The sequence below is a fragment of the Haplochromis burtoni genome, unplaced genomic scaffold (genome assembly GCF_018398535.1).
Source record: "Haplochromis burtoni strain Fernald_Lab_line unplaced genomic scaffold, NCSU_Asbu1 Contig_124, whole genome shotgun sequence".
NCBI lineage: Eukaryota > Metazoa > Chordata > Actinopteri > Cichliformes > Cichlidae > Haplochromis > Haplochromis burtoni.
This window is the reverse complement of record NW_024582485.1, coordinates 841,157-858,647: the sequence shown is the minus strand read 5'-3', so window position 1 is coordinate 858,647 and position 17,491 is coordinate 841,157. Positions and strand designations below refer to the sequence as shown.

At 38.4% G+C, this 17,491-nt stretch overlaps 1 protein-coding gene across 2 annotated transcripts; it reads left to right on the top strand.

Moving 5' to 3' along the window:
* The first annotated feature begins 1,597 nt into the window (after nucleotides 1–1,597).
* On the top strand, nucleotides 1,598–17,234 carry tmod4 (tropomodulin 4 (muscle)). 2 transcript variants are annotated; one of them, XM_005929466.3, is made up of 10 exons: nucleotides 1,598–1,703; nucleotides 8,814–8,990; nucleotides 9,697–9,853; nucleotides 10,377–10,496; nucleotides 14,441–14,533; nucleotides 14,688–14,818; nucleotides 15,083–15,190; nucleotides 15,668–15,811; nucleotides 16,525–16,669; nucleotides 16,794–17,234. In XM_005929466.3, the coding sequence occupies exons 2-10, from the start codon at nucleotides 8,889–8,891 to the stop codon at nucleotides 16,814–16,816; spliced, it is 1,023 nt and encodes a 340-aa protein (XP_005929528.1). In that variant the 5' UTR covers nucleotides 1,598–1,703; nucleotides 8,814–8,888; the 3' UTR covers nucleotides 16,817–17,234. The 2 variants fall into 2 exon arrangements, with proteins under 2 accessions (XP_005929528.1, XP_005929527.1); XM_005929465.3 differs by lacking the exon at nucleotides 1,598–1,703 and adding an exon at nucleotides 2,780–2,936.
* Nucleotides 17,235–17,491: the final 257 nt, after the last annotated feature.

Here is a 17,491-nt window from a genome sequence, read left to right as displayed (position 1 = left end):
TTTTTTTCTTTTACCATTCTTCCAGAAGTGCATTTGTGAGGTCAGACACTGATGTTGGGTGAAAAGGCCTGGTTCGCAGTCTCCGCTCTAATTCATCTCATAGCTTTTCTACTAGGTTGAGGTCAGGACTCTGTGCTGACCAGTCAAGTTCTTCCACACCAGACTCCCTCAGCCACGTCTTTATGGACCTTGCTTTGTGCACTGGTGCGCAGTCATGTTGGAAGAGGAAGGAGCCATCCCCAAGCTGTTCGCATAAACCTGGGAGCATGAAATTATTCAAAATGCCTTGGTATGAAATGGCATTAGGGGTTCCTTCCACTGACACTAAGGGGCCCAGTCTAACTCCTGACAAACAACTCCATACTATAATCTCCCTTCCACGAAATGTTTCACTTGGCACAATGCAGTCAGACAGGTATCGCTCTCCTGCAACCGACAAACCCAGACTTGTCTATCAGATTGCCAGATGGAAAAGTCTGATTCATCACTCTAGAGAACGTGTCTCCACTGCTTTAGAGTCCAGTGACATCGTGTTTTACACCACCGCATCTGACACCTTGCATTTTGATTGGTGATACAAGACTAGGATGCAGCTTTTGAGCCATGGAAACCTTTTTTCATGAAGCTTTCTACACTCTGTTCTTGAGCTAATCTGAAGGTCACATGAAGTTGGAGGTCTGTAGTGGCGGATGCTTCAGAAAGTTCACTTGAGCATCTGCTGATCCCACTCTGTAATTTTACATGGTAATACCATTTCATGGCGAACTTTCCGTTGTTCCCTTATCACTTCCATTTTGTTATAATACTTTGTTACAAACCAGCGCACTGTGGAATATTTAGTAGTGAGGACATTTTATGATTATATCTGTTAGACAGGAAGCATCCTATCATGGTACCACACTGGAATTCACTGAGCTCCTGAGAGTGACTCAATCTTTCACAAATGTTTGTGGAAGCATTTTGCATGCCAAGGTGCTAGATCAGTGAATACTTTTGGCAATATAATGTATGTTGTTGGGGGCAATTCACCCCTGGTAGGGTCTCTCAAGTCTAATTGATCCTGGGTGAGAGGCCAGACCAAGAGCAAATTTGGCAGCTCCTATTAGTAAAAAATCAAGGGTCCAATTTACTCTGCCTGGGACAGTGTCGCCAGGCAGGCCCTTCTGGAGCCCTTTAATCTGAACATTGGCTGCTGTTCTCTTAAGTTGCATTACATTTGTGGGACACTGGAGTAAAAACTCTTTTGACAGTCCCAAGAATTATTATTATTTTCATTTTATTTCAATAATTATTCATTTTTCATATTGACAAGACAATGAAAAAAAAAACATAAACTGGATTAGAAAATAACCAAACAACAGTCTCGTCATAGTCATTGTGCTTTTATGGAACATATTAGCTGTACATAAAAACAACAACAACAGCAACAACAACAACAAAAACTGTGTAAGATAAAAGCCTTAAATGGTCGAAAGATATATACGTCACATCTACTGATTCTAAAGTAAAAAACACTTTAATCCATTCTGCAGTCAAAGGTCACTGTTACACAGTTATTGGGAAATGCAGTTAATCTAAACAGTCATACGGAAACAGCTCAATGCATGTAGATATGGTCAAGACAACCTGAGAATGACCACACTGCTTCAAGTCAACAGGACAGTGCTCAACAGTGACCCAGACAACCACTGGTTACAATTAAGGTAAGGAGCAAATCTGAACACACAAACTGTACCTTAAAACAAATGGACTAGAGCAGCAATATCTTATAATAATGCATAGTAATAATACAGGATACCACTCCTGTTAATAAAGAACACAAAACTGAACATTTCTGCTGTGACATTCAGAATTTGGTGAAACATTAAAATAAAACATGAAAAAATGTTTTATATTATGTCAATACGTATATATGAACCAAGGTCATAGATTTAGACAGCAACCTGTTGAATCTGTGCTATGAAGAATTAAAGCACTTCCGTAGACAAAAGAGGGTCCTGCTACTTTCAAGGTCTATCTGATTGTAGTGTAAAAGTGTATTTTGTGATACTTTGACTATTTTAAAAACATTTCTTATGTACAAATCTTTTATTATTTGTTCAATTTGAAGTCATTGCAATAAATGAATAGAAATAAAATGATGTATATAATGTTTGCACTAAAACACTAACACATTCAGCGTCATTACCACTTGTTAGCAACACCATCTAAAACCAATTCATGGCACAAATGTGAGAAGCATCTATTGCTGAAACAAAAAATGATCTCAAATGATGCCAACATGATGCTTTCTGAAGTACAATTCTTCACTTTATCAAAGCAAAAAATTTACAATGAAGCAATGATAAAACAGACAAAAGTGTGATAGAGGTGCTGTTAATGTGAGTGTGTCATCTCATTTCTGATTGAAATGGCAGTTTTATTTATATACCACATTTCATTAAAAGCAAACTTAACTTCAAGAACATGAATTGCCAAATGAAGTAAAAAACAATAAAATATAATCAAACAAAACCAAAACACCTACTGAAATAAAAAAGGTTTGAAGTTTTACCGTTTTGATGTACATCTCAGCTCTGACCACTAGATGTCAGCCATCCTCCTTCTGCCCGCCGCTAAGTTTTAATTGAATGATGAATGTGGTTGATTCCCCACTTCAGTCTCTCTCTCTCTCTCTCTCTCTCGCCCCCTTTCTACACGACTCTCTACCATCTCCGTCACACAGCCAAAATAATAAAATGCTGACTTCTCAAAGTGCTGTCAGTATGCCGGTCTCAGCATAGCAGCCCTGAAGCTTGACACACAGGAGAGAGGGGTGGGGGGTGGGGAGAGAAATAGGGGGTCGAGAGAGTGAGAGGAGGGAAAAAAGAGAAACAAGTTTCTCTGACAGCAGGCTCTGCCTTGCCCAGGGGCTTCAGCACTGCACTTCTGTGAAGGTAGGTGTGAGGCTGCTCTCTGTGTCTGTTTCAGTGAGTTTTTACTGGCATGTTTTAATGGCATCTCTTTGCCTCTTTGTGGGGCTTTCCTTCATCCACACTCTGTTGTGTCACTATGAGGTGTTTGTAAAATAGGAGAAAGGTGCTAGACAAATGGTATTGTCCAAAAATATGGTGTTTCTGTAAAGTTCTGTGCTTTTGTGGTTGATTTAACTATAAATCAGAAATGAGTTTTTTGGGTTTTTTTTTCTCCCAGATATAGCATCTAAAAGACATTCACTTAAATGAATCTATCAGTATGGAATTTGTAGGCTGCCCATCACTGTGTAAGTAATTTGTCACCGGGGATTTGGAGATGTTGTCTCAGGAGTCTGCAAAGTTTGGAAACCAGAAAAGGCTAAAGTTTACACGTGGCCTGCTCGTCCTCTCCATTTAACATCCATTAGTGCCTGATGTTTTTTGGCTCAGGTACAATGTTAGTGAAAGCCACAGTATGTCTTAAAAATGAATTTCTTTAATGGAACCCCCCAGCAAAGTGGTTCTTAGGGTGCTCAAAATGGTGCTCTGACTTGGTCTCACGGAGCAACCCAAGCTGGGGAGGATTCACACAGCTGTAAGTAGCTGACTTGTGAAGCTAAAATTAAGCTGAAGGGTGATTTGGAATGTTACACTTGGTCGGTAAGACGTGGAGAAGATGGCTCGCTGTTGGTGACAAATCTTCTGAGCTCTCGGTGGCAGAACGAGGCCTTAGCCTGCTCACGAGCAAAAAGAAAATTTTTTTTTTTCTGCTAACGTTATAGAAAATTGGATCTACCAAAAGAGCAAGGGAAACAGTGCAGTACAGTATTTGGAATCCCTTTAAAGTTTATTTATGTTCTAGGAAAGATAATGCACTGACACAGAAGCAGAGTGTAAATCATCTTGGAGCATTTATGAGTGCGTAACCTTTGTCACTATGAAATCTAGACGCTTGTAATGGTCTTTTACTTGTAAAATGCACTGTAACTCATCCCTGCTGCCTGCTTAAATGCAGTACTTTGACATGTATTCATTAGAACTCCTTGCATTTAAATTAAATATGATAAAAGTTATATGATGATAAAAGTTACCTTATAGTGAGTCATGGTTTTAATGCATTCACAATAAGTGCTTCTATCCTTCAGACCTCTAACAATCGTTGCTCCAAAATGAAGCTGCACCCATTTTTTTCTTCAAATAACTTCACAGAAGTTCAAGCATTGAAATCTCTCAATACTGGAGCTGCTGTAGACAACATAGTTGTGAAAATGCTTGTAGAAACTCAATAGATGGCTTGAGATGGAAGGTTTGTAAGGGCAGGATTTTAACTGTTGCAGACACACACACTGACAGCTGCAGACACCATGGATGAGCAGTTGTTCTTATTCCACTTTTTTCAGGCCTTCTTGGCATATGCCTGGAGACACTACATTGTGCCTGAGCAGTGCACAGTGTAGTGTAGTGTCTGCTAAAACAAGTTTGTGTGATCAAAACAAATTTATGTCACTTGGACCCAAGCGGGCATAGTTGTAGATGCAGAAACTGTAACACTGGCTTAACACTGGTTTAATAGGTGCAGTCATCAAGGGGAGTGGAGACCAGGCGTCTGTTCCTGTTGAGGAAAACTCCGTGTGCTTATCAGTCTTAGCTGAAATTTGCCCTGTGAGCTCAGTTATTCTGACTGACTGGACTTTTGCTCCCTTTGAGCAAGTTATATGAAGTTGGCCTGCATAGGTGTGATCTAATCAAAGGAGAGTGGGGGATACGTCAATAGCGACAGTCTTTGATTTACAGCTAAAATAACATTTAGTTTCTAGTTTTAATTTTTAGGAGGTAGAATTACTTGATGCAAAAACAGTTTATACAAATGAGTCAAAGCAATGGGTTAAAAGGGACCTGGATTGAATGCTGCTTACAAAAGCAGTACTTATCTCAAGAGACGGTTTAAGGTTTACGTAAAATGACACAGTCTTATCTGAAACAAAGAATCAAATTTATCTGAATTTGAAAAAAAAAAACTTTTTCAGATCAAAACAGAAAAAATATGACCCATTGGACTTTTGTGATCTCACTAAAGGTTAAAAACAAAACTGTATTTCAATGAAACATCAATAACATGTAGCTGTACATTTATAGCCAGGCTTAGCTGAGATCACGACTCCTATAACTAGAGCAGCTGCAGGTGCAGGACGTGGTTGAGATTTTAACTGGAAAAAGAACGGTCCAGAGCCAGCTGGCAGCGGCAGGTGACGGTCGTTGCACTGCTCCACACCCACTTTGCTTTCTATCATGCAGAAACCCTGCTGGGACTGCTGGAGACAGATGCATATGCACAAATACACCATCTGTTTCCAATGTGGACAGGGGCTTCCTGGAATGTGTCAAAACACATCATTTGATCAGACTGTTAGTTTACCAGAGTGCTATTTTCTATAGTCTACCAAAGCTGACAGCAAGCAATTCCCTCAAAATTGTAAAGTTTTGACTCTGTTTTGTAGTTTTCATGTCTCAGTGGTAGTTTTGCCTTTTGATACTTTGAAGGTTAGCTTTCTGATTTGTCATTTTCCCCCTAATCTATCTTCCCTTTGTGATTATGTGACCCTTCAAGCCTCTATAAGTTAAGAAAATATGTTCTTCGGCGCTGGCAGGCTGTTGGTATCCAGTTGTCTGAGCCCTCACTCTCAGCTGGTCAGAACAGCCATGTATTTAGCTCATCAATAAGTAAGGCTCAAAGGCTTGACAGCAGGCAAATCACATGAGCTGAGTTTGGCCAGAAACCACTTTTAAAAAAGGGAAAAATGAATGATCTAGTTAGCCTCATTTTTTTCATGTCACAATGTTTTGGATTTATTACACTGTCTGCTTCAAATGCATGAGTCAGAATAACATAAATATATATGAATAGGTAAAAAATGACATTTATCAGGCATTGCAGATTACATCATTAGTTTTCTTTTTATCATAGAAAAAAGCCCCACAATGCGTCTTTAAATTTACCAATTTATTGATTTGATTTGACAGATTACCAGATAGTGTTCTGTGAAAAAAGGCATTTTAAAAAAGGAGTTCACTGTAATGACTTTTATTGATCTGAAGTCACATTAAAGCATTTTTGTCTGCATCTGTGACATGATGGTCCAGCAAAAGATGAATGACTCTGTAGCTGACTGATATTTAGTGGGGTTTTTTTTTATAGCTATGAGTCTACTTTAAAGAGCTGGGGGAGCTTTACTGTCAAGAGACTGGTAAAACCTTTCATCCGTGGTAAAAAGTGAGTCTAAGTAGATTGATGCCTCACCTTGTCCTGTAAGCTGCATCTTTTAAATCTCCTCTATCTTCCTCAACACTGGTTTATGCGATCCAGTGTTTGCGTCCCTGGCTTTACACATTAGAGGCACGCAGTGTTGATGAAAATAAAGATATACTTTAGTACATGTTATTTTGTGGGGTACAATATAATTTAATGGCCTATATTTTGTTTAAAAAACTCTGAATTCAGAGTTTTCACACATATGTGTATACACAGTACTCAGTATTACACAGTCACATTATGTGTGGGGACTAGACTTTACTGTGGGCATGAAAAGAAATCCCCACAATAAAGATTTGAAATTTTATGGGTAGAAACATGGCTTTTGGTTAGGTTAGGTCTGTGAAATTGATGTATGTCATTGTTTTGTCCTGTATGTGTATGCGTATTTGTGTGTTTGTGTGTGTCTGTCTGCCCTTTCTAATAAAATGTAACCTGATCGGTGACTCTAAGAACACAAACAAGCTTTCAGTCTCAGACGTTTTATGAAGAATAGAATAGAATAGAATAGAATAGAATAGAACAGAACAGAACAGAACAGAACAGAACAGAATAGAATAGAATAGAATAGAATGCCCATTAATCGCAAAGTTATTTAGAGCTTCTGGAATAATGCAGAACAGTGCAGTTCAGTTCTATTTCCATGGTAACCAAGTTCCCATGGCGTCGTCAGGGAAACCAACTCATTTGGTTGTGTTGTATCACGACATTATTTTTTACTGATTTTCTAGAGAAACTCTGGTGACACAACAAACTCACAGGGCCTTACAAACAAACACAAGGTGTGCCTTTCCACCTCAGGCCGATGTCCTTATTCAACTTTTCATATCAGAAATTTTGTGTGTTAAATGTTTCAGCTTTTTCATGTGTTTGTGCTTTTGTTTTGAAAAAACAATGATCAAGAAAACAAGTGAAAATCCTAAAAGGGGATGTGGCTCATTTGTATGTTGTAAATCATTGTTATAAATAATTTATATCTTGATACACAGCTTTTATTTTCAATTCATTTAAAAATGGAAATGAGAAAGTTGACATCTGCTGCACATATGCAGTCACTAATTTGGACCATCTTGAATGTGTTTCGACAAACTTTGTTTCAGTATAAATGAAAATAAAGAGCAAGAGCACCCTGAAACACAAAAACCCCCCAACCACAATAGAGTTATTTGAGTGCTGGAAAAGTACACTTTTCAGATCACTTTGGATAGTGGAAAGTTACTCTGAATTATGCTGTCCTAATCCATCCTTGAGCACGTGATTATGTTGTCATGCAAAAGAACTGCCTGCTATAAAACACTCGGAGTTATAGATGTGAGTGGTTTCTGACATCACGCTAGCAGACTGCCTGCAAAATACAATATTGTATGAACTGATCTGCAATGGTTTTCGCTCTGTGACCAAGTTGGGAAAAAATTTGGAGTAAAAATGAAAACACTGGCCCTTTAACCTGATAGCTGCATTACTCATACTTTGACCCAGATGTATACATGTTCTGTCACTGTGGTATTTTCATGTTTGGGGAGCCCTGTGGTGTTGTATGTAGACCACACTCTTTGTTATTTGAGGCTGGTGTGAATTAGCTGTAACGTTTTAATGTGTCAAAAGCATAACTGTGTCACTGAGTTTTCATCCCTGGGTGCAGATATGTTTCGGGTGGGTCCACAACTGTATCAGCGAGTGTCTGTCAATGATAAATAAGGGATTGCACTTTCCACTCCTCTCTTCTCTCCATTTGACTATTCTTAGTCACTGTGTGGTAAGCTGAGGGTTTAAAGTTACAAAGACCTCATTCTCGCTCTCAGTCTTTCGTTGCGTACACTTCTTCGTGTCACTGACTCTCGTCTGTTAAAACTGCAAAGCATCAGTGGGCTCTTCTGCTGCAGTTTGCTTTAAGGTGAAAATAAAGACTATGCAAGAATGTGATCTGGGGGCTGCTGTAGCATATTTCCACAGACACTGCTTTCCTGAGTATTGCAGATGTATTATTGGAAGCGCATCTATTATTATCATAATAGCATTATTGAAGCACTCTGGATAGGGCAGCTGATAGGAGATCATGATGCTACTTGCCAAGGACAGTGGTTGACAAAATACAAAGAAGGGGACCCCTTGTGGTCCTTGACAGGTTTCCAAGAGGATCCCAGATAAAATAAGAGCTGGGTGGTTTATCATTTACTTATATAGTCAGTAGATCTGCGGATTAAGCTTTCTGACCATGAGCTGTAACATCCTCTGTTAGCATCTGGCTGAGGATTTCAAAAGCCTGTGTTTACACTGCAACATGTTTAATGTAGGCTATAGTAATGCTAAAACAGTACTCAGTCACTCCTTTGTCTTGCATGATTAACTGTCAAAGCTAAGCTTTTTACAATGAAACTGATATTATTGTAAGATTTTCTAACATAATAAGTGACAGCACAAGATAAGTAAAAGAGGGTTGGAAATAGGACACAGTAAAAGAAGCCAAGGTATGACAGAAAAAAGATTTTAGATAAAAGAGTATAAAGATTGATTGTCCTCTCTTCTTTTTCCCCCTTTTTTACTGGCAGTGCCCTCTTACCCAGGGGTGCGCAGCAGTGTGTATGAGTGTGTGTGTGTATATGTGAGTCACAGCCTCAGGAACCATGTCAGACCCCAGGGACATTGATGAGGATGCCATCCTCAAAGGCCTTAGTGCCGCGGAGCTGGATCAGCTGGAGTATGAGCTGCAGGAGATGGACCCTGAGGTATGGATGATTTGACCTAAAACCTGCTTTTCCAGTGTCACGGGGCTTTAATAGCTGGTTCCTGACATTCACAAGTCTTACCTTTGTGCCTAAAATCTACCCGACATCAGGAGTAGCTTGTTAACCATCAGACATGTGAAAGTATGTGACATCTAAAGCAAGAACTACATTTTTTGTACCCTTTGTTACTTGTAAAATTTTTACTAGTAGGAGAGTAAAAGCAAATGATGAAGTTTTAAAGCATACCTCTCAGTCAGTAAACTGTAGTGTTGCCATATCAAACATTACCCAATTATAAAGATAAAATAACATGGTTCTACAATGCAGAAAGTGCATGGGTTACAAATTACATTTCATTTTTAGTGACTTCTTTCATAAAAGAAAAAGTTTTTAATGGGTCTCTCACTTTTCACATTAGATGTAAAAAAAAAAAATAGCATCCATTTGCAGAAAATGTTCATTTGATGCACTTTCAGTGCAGGGTAGAACATTACCTGCAATAAAAGTGAGTCTAGACGTTTTATATAATTCTTAGAAGGAACACAAGTAAGATAACAAGGAAGGAAGACAACAAGGAACCTTCTCAGCTATTTTTTGGGTAATACATTCTGCTGCTTCTCTGTTCAGATCATTTGATATACCTAAAACTTTCTACTAATTTAGTCTTATTTTCCCATCAACATAATATGAACCGATGTTCTCCCAGAATGCCATGCTGCCAGCTGGCTTTCGGCAACGAGATCAGACAAAGAAGACCCCGACGGGGCCATTTGACCGTGACGCCCTGATGAAGCACCTGGAGAAGCAGGCCCTGGAGCACGAGGACAGGGAGGACCTGGTGCCCTTCACCGGTGAAAAGAAAGGTGGGAAAGCAGATTCTTTGTCTGAGGATTTATGTAGGTGTCCTGTTACATAATATGCAGCAAGTCATTTAATTTTGTTTTCAGGCTAAAGTTTGAACATACAGTAAAAATCTATCTAAGCACTTTCAATATCTCCCCTTTCAATTAGGTATAGTTAGTCACTAATATCAACAATGGAATTTGCAATAAATGGAAACTAGTGATGCGAAAAGCAGATGTTCTTGGGATTCACCACTGAAATTGTGAAGATACATGAGCACAAAAAAGAGCTGAGAAAGCACCGTGTAGGATTAAGTGAAACCTGAGTTTATTAAAGCTCCATTTGTGATATGTTTTGGGAAAAATCATACAAATAAAGCTTTCATGAGAAGTGAAATTATTAGATAGATAACTTCATTAAGAAATATATATATAAACAAACATCAGATATTTTGTATTTTTTTTTAACTACCTTTTTTGGCCTTTGCTACCCTTTTGCCTGCTTTTGTCTTCTTATTTATCATCTTTTTCTTTCTGTATCTAGGAAAGCCTTTTGTGGCCAAGAAAGCACCAGAGATCCCCCTGCATGAGCAGGTGATCCTGGAACCAGAGCTAGAGGAGGCCTTGAAAAATGCCACTGATGCAGAGATGTGCGATATTGCAGGTACGATTTACTATTGCTACTGTTTACTATTACTACTAATTGTTTGGCAGCACTATACTTATGTAGTATATATACTATATACATTGGTTTTTTACAAGTGCAACTTAGTAAACAGGGCGCTTTTATGACAGGCTTTATCAGGCTGCAGATAATTCCAAAATCTATATTTAGTCTGTATTTCAGGAGCTAAACATCTAACGATCCTACAGGTAATCACAGGTAAAAGGGAACTGCAACTACTACTCTGACCACAAGTTCTTAGAAAAAAAAACAACTATGTATCCATCCATCCATCCCCTTATCCAGTGGAGGCTTGCAGGGAAGTTGGAGAGGTTGGGTGCATACTGGACAGGGTGGCAGTTTATCCCAGGATGCACAAAAGACAAAACATAACAGCAATCTCATATTTAAGGAATAGTGCTTTAGTTTGTTCTCTCCCTAATACTGTAATGAGGGGAACCAGTGTTGCCTTCTTGAATCACATACATACAATAGGGGACAGATTTCTCAGTCAGATCTGCTCATCGTGTCCAGTGAACAGATCTGACTGAGAAATCAAGGAACAGTGCATGCTCAGCAACTTGTGAAGTAAAGCATACGCTGCTTTATCATTCATTCCAACTGTAATGAGGACCATAATTTATGAAATGAACATTGTTTTTATTTGATAAGATTTGGAACTAGAGACTGAGACCGTAAACTTGTTAGGGAAATGTTTACTGAGATCACAGGCAAAGGAGCTGGGGTCATTTTCTCATAGACTTCTACATAACCAAACATCTTTTTGAAACCAGAGCCATTGCCCTCTTGTACTTTTGTGAGGGATGAAATGGGTAAAATAAAGTGTTAAATGCGAATATTAGCAACGGTTCTGTCCCAGTAAGCCGTACTAATGAGCCGGCATTCATAACAGCAAGACCCCGACTCACCTATGACATTTAAAAATGTCTGTAATTACATCTTTTTTATGTGTGATGTCATCTGTTTGTCCTCATGCAATTTCCCATCAGTCGGTGCTTATTAACCAACAATGACATGCACAGCATACTGTGACCTCAGTGTTTTCATCACAGCGGCTTTGACCCACATAGTTCTATTATACAGATCCATTCTCTTTCTACTGCTAGCTTTATATTGTTTCCCTCAACACTGAGACAGCTCGGTTAATGACATGGCCAAACATGTGATGGGGTCCAATTCCCCACGCTCAGCAACACAAAAATAAATAGGTCTGGCTCCAGGCCACCGAAGGAAGGGTGGAGTGGACATGGGGATGGTGGAGGCAAAGATATTGTATCTGTTTAAAACATACTGTGTTTGCAGATAAAGCCTCAGTTTTCCATGTTTCCAGAAACTTGAAATTAAAAAAAAAAGTTCACACTTGTTGGATTGCTTTGTTCTTGAATAATGAAATCATTTAAGAGGTGATTTTGACATTTTTTAATGTACTAATGCATCTTAGGTTAGTAGTAATGGTAAACAGCCAAACTAAAGAAAATGTAGTGACAGTATGACAACTGCAGCTTTGTCAAAGTTAACAGTATCCTGTGCAATGCCCTTTCTGGGTTTCTTAAATGTTAGAGAGAAATCAAAACCCTTACAACCTTACTCAGTGAGTTACGTTGCTCATCAGTAATTGGACAAGACCTATTTGGGGGAGCTGCTTTGCAAATGCAGAAAAAATGAAAACGGAAAACCTTAGATTTTCTAAAATCCTCTACGCACCATTAATCCTAAATGCCGGATGGTATTTTAGGCAAAGTCAAACTGAAGCATAAAACATGCTTTATTGAGTGTGAAACCCTGAACAGGCGGTTAGACTCCCCTGATGTGCCAAACAGGCAGGCAGGCATCCGGAAAGGCATAGTAGGGGAACATGTTTGTCCAGCACCATGAGTCTGACAGAGAGACCGCCGTTTTAAGCTTGGATAGAGTCCAGATGGGGATTAAACCTCGGTTAGCCTCTGTCAGTCTATTGTTGGGGCTTTCTGGCAAACAGACTGAAGGGAGTGAATAGCCTGGCTGGCATGTCCAACAAATCACTTAAGGATTTTGATTTATATAAGACAATAGCAGTTTATTTGAATTGGTTTAAATTGATCTTGTCTTGATTTATTTAGATTTATCTCAGTTTATTTAAAAGAATTCCAGCATTAATTTTTTTTAGGTTGCTGTTAGTTTATTTAGCCACTTTAGGATGGCATGGGTGTCCATGGCAAATACTCCCCTTAACCGCCACACACACACACACACACACACACACACAAGGACCTTCCCATGGTTAGAAATACTCCGACATTGAATGAGGAGGTTGGTGGGAAGGTGCTATGCAGGGAGGTGTTGCTGTCACAGCAGTTGGTTTGTCAGAGACTTTGGACCTGGCAGGTTTCGACAAGAGCAAAAAAAAACACAAAACAACTTGAAGTCTGCCTCCTCCTGGTTGTAAAGAGTAACAGCAATAGAAAAAGAAGCCATGATTCAACAGCTGTAGAGGCATTCATTAGTAAATATTTTATATAAGTGTAAGTTCTATTTTTTTGCGTAAGTTCTATTTTTTTGCGTAAGTTCTATTTTTTTTTCTAGTTCACATGAATACAATAATGAAGACAACAGTAATTTTATCCAATGATAAACTGCAGAAATTGGGAAAAAAATTATCACAGTATATTGTCACCTAATCTTCAAACTACTAAAACTACCGTGAATATTATGATATTATAATATTACAGTGCATATTAAACACAATAAAATAACACAATACTAACTCCTGCACTAATATGCAGATTGTGAGGTTCTTATTTAATATTTTATTATTTCCAGTTTGGGTTCCTCTTTGCTACATTTCAGCAGTAAATGCTACTTTGACATTACTACTCTAATATGACAGGTATTCTTTGTATTTTGAAATGGTCTTTATAGCATTTATGATCAGCTCATATTGCTATACAGTTAAGCTTAGAGGTATAACATGTAAAAGCAGTAGAATATCTTTTTACATCTCAATTTTAGCATATCTTAGCAGTTACTGTAAGACAAAACAGGTATAAATAATTTTTTTTAACATCTAACGCTGAACACAATTATTGTGCATCACGTGAATGTCTTGGTTTTATTGTCCTGCAGTGTTATTGTTTTTGTTTTGCTGAGGTGTCAGCTGTTTAAGAAAATCAAAATGCGATACACCTGTCCTGCACTACCACATCAAACAGCTGACAGACATGGGTCAGCGTATTGCTGATTGTGACCACTGGCAACCTCCATAACAAACCTAAAAACAGGAAAACAAAAAAGGCAGTGAACACTGAACTATAGTTTCAACTTAATGCAACAGGAATGATGCAAAGTTAGTGTTACTTAAGAAAAGCAGTACTTCCTTCACCTTTTCTAAATACTTGCTATTGATGTATTTTTAGGATTAGTTTGACCTGACAAATACTTTGGGTGCCCCTAAATAGAGTCTTTTCTTCTTCTAACTTTGTGTGGTCACAAATTAACACTGTCTCAATGTCAGCTATAATAACACTAAGAATTCTAGAGGCCCACAGCTTGACCCTGAAAGTTGTGTATTGTGCAAGGTATCTTTACTTCCTTGGGGGCCCCTCGAAAGTGTAAGATTAGAAGTCCCCACTGAACTCAGACAACAGTTTCCTTATCTCATCAAACACCTGTGCACACACACATAGACACACACAGGAGATGAAGGAAAAGGAAAAACTAACTGTGGCACTTTAGGTTTTGTCCTCGCCACAGAAACATTTTTTCCTAGCAAAGCAATATTAAAAAACTTGCCTTTGGTATATCAGTACAGGGACACAGGACACACCATTAAAACTAGCTAAAAAAAAAAAAAAGTATAACAGGGGCACAACTCTCTGATTTTATTCAAATAGTATAGATATTTTTATCTGAATGTATTCATGGTGATTGTTTTCCTGTATTTACAGCTATCCTTGGAATGTACACGCTGATGAGTAACAAGCAGTACTACGATGCTCTGGGCACCACAGGCACCATCGCCAACACCGAGGGCATCAACAGTATGTCTGAAAGCCAAAGACATTTATGAGCTATTGCTTATACTCACACAGACAGCCGTTAAAATGAAATGCAGACAGACATGTGACAGTACTGTATGTTTTATTGTGTACTGTTTACACTGTAGCCTCAGTTGTGATCATTTATCTCCTTCAGGTGTTGTGAAACCAGATCCTTTCAAGGTCTTCCCTGAAGAACCTCCAAACCCCACCAATGTGGAGGAAACCCTGGAGAGAATTCACAACAATGATAGCAGTCTGACTGAAGTCAACCTTAACAACATCAAGGTCAGCTCATTGGAACGTCACAATTATGGAAAAATTATGCACAGATAAAAAAAATGTTTGTCAAAGGGAGCTTGAAGCTGGACTCAGAGTCCTTAAACGCCCAAACAAGATTAATTTCCCATATGACAACAAATATTACACAATCGTTTCAGTGAACCAGCTCATGTCATATGCTATACTGATCCTTGGCTGCAAAACCCGGATCTGCAAGCTTATCAAGTATTCCTTGTTTGCGTACTGAACATCTCTGTATTTTCCTTGCAGGACATTCCCATCCCAACACTAAAAGAGATCTTTGAAGCGATGAAAGGAAACTCTCACGTGGAGTTTCTGAGCATCGCTGCAACCCGAAGCAACGACCCTGTGGCATATGTGAGTAAATTACCCATTGTAATTATCAACTGCTTGCCAATGACAGCAAATTTCCTCAAAGTTTAAATCAATTTTTATGGTATTTATTTCTTTGATATAAAAATCTTAGAAATGTCTTACAGTTTATATCTCGTTCTAGCTATAGATCTGTTTGTTTACTGAATGACTCTTGATTGAGGGTATTAGAGGATATTTATTTGTAGTGTAAAATATCAACTTAAGGTACTGTTGTACCTCTACTGTGTAATATTGTTTCACATAAAAAGAGATTAATTGCAATGACTGAAGTTTTCCTTCAGATTCTATAAAGATCTCATTTTCTTTGTCACCTGCTCTTCAGATGCACTGTGGTAAACTATAGTTTATATCTGAATGTGTCTGCCACCTGACTATAAAAAATATTTTTAAGTCCTTAAGAGCTTTTAAAATGTGGAAGAGAAATATAGTTTCAATGTGCGTTTCTGTCTGTGTTTCTAGGCATGCGCTGAGATGCTGCAGGAGAACACCAGCTTACAGAGTCTTAACATCGAGTCTAACTTCATCACTGCAGACGGCATGATGGCGATCATCAAAGCAATGGCTAATAACGCCACACTGATGGAGCTCAAGATTGACAACCAGGTTAGAAACAAATTATTGGACATGCTGTGCATCTACAGCTGATAATTTGCAAGCCACTTTGATACTCACCTGTAGAATAATTTAAGCCTGGCACACAAACGTACCATTTGTGTGCAAAACAATGCCAACATCTACAGTTTTACAGACATTTAATTGTAATTTTGTACCAACAAAGTGATTCCAAAAGAGCTATTAGCCGAAGACTTGGCATATTTCAGCATGATGTGCAGTGTAATCTAAAAAAAAGAAAGAAATTAAATTGAAAAACACAATGAAACATGGAATGACCTCCCCAGAGGCTGGACCTGAACATTACTGAAGCAGTGTGGGATCGTCTTGGCAGAGAAGCTTTAAATGTCCTTCAAGAAGCCTGGAGAACTGTTCCTGAAGACTATTTTAAAAAAAGATTAGAAGTCTGCCTAAAAGAAGAAAAATGGTGGTAACACCAACTATTAATTTTCAAGCTCATTAGAACTGTGCAGACTTTGCCATTTCCATCACTGCATGCATTTCCCATTTTCATGGTAACATATAAAAAAAGACTTATGCACAGCAACCAAAACAAGACATCCTAATTTTTATTGTCCAAGTATGAAATAACTGAGTTAATACTCATACCCAATTACATGCTTTTCTTACTGCTTTCAAATTTAATTCACAATGGAAAAAAGGACTCAGTGCTTGATTGTGTTATCCTTTCATGTATCATATAGCGACAAAAACTTGGAGACTCGGTTGAGATGGAGATTGCCTCCATGTTGGAGAACAACTCCAGTATCCTGAGATTTGGCTACCACTTCACCCAGCAGGGTCCCCGAGCCAGAGCCGCCATGGCCATCACACGAAACAATGACATGAGTAAGAAACCTGAATCCATGGTCAGATAGTCTTGAAATATTCATGTATAATACAAGGAATCATTTAAAGTGTTATTGGATTGTGCAACCGAATATGAAATCGGCATCTTCTCTCTTTTACATAGTTCGTCAGCAAAGATTAAGATGAACACGACAAGGAGTGAGCAGAAGAGCAACCATTAGCCCCTCGAAGCCTGCAAAAACGGATGACTCTTGTGCCAGCTCACTGTGGTGCAGCAGAGCTGAATGAATTCTCCCAAATTAATTCTGGTCACTGTGCCTGGGGGAAACCATGTCTAGCATCCATGTTCAACCATTCATTTCATTTACTGCAGCAAGAGTTTTGTAGGTTGCTGAATTTCTCATAAAGGCATGTAGAGATCACAAGCACAACCTGAAGTGTCTTTTTTGTGCTTTTAGTTTATGCGTCACCAACATCAACCCAAACAAATAGTTAACTATTTTCATTCACTAACTCAATGTGGTGCTATATCATCTGTGGGAGAGGGGGGGAAAAAATCTGTAAATACTTTAAATAAAAATATATATTCGATTATTTTTTGTAATTGTTTGGTAAGTTTAATTTTATTGTTTCTAATTCTTATTGCACACATAAATATTATACTCAACAAATATTGTTTTAAATGCACCAAGAAAAAAAAATCATACTTTGGCACATTTAAGCAGACTATCTACAGGTTGTGAGTAATCTGTATTTGAGCCACTGATACTGGATAAACTGCTATTTACAAAAGTGACAGCATTTTCTTTTCAAAATTGTGTCCATCAAATAATTGCCATCTTGTAAACAATGAATTAACAT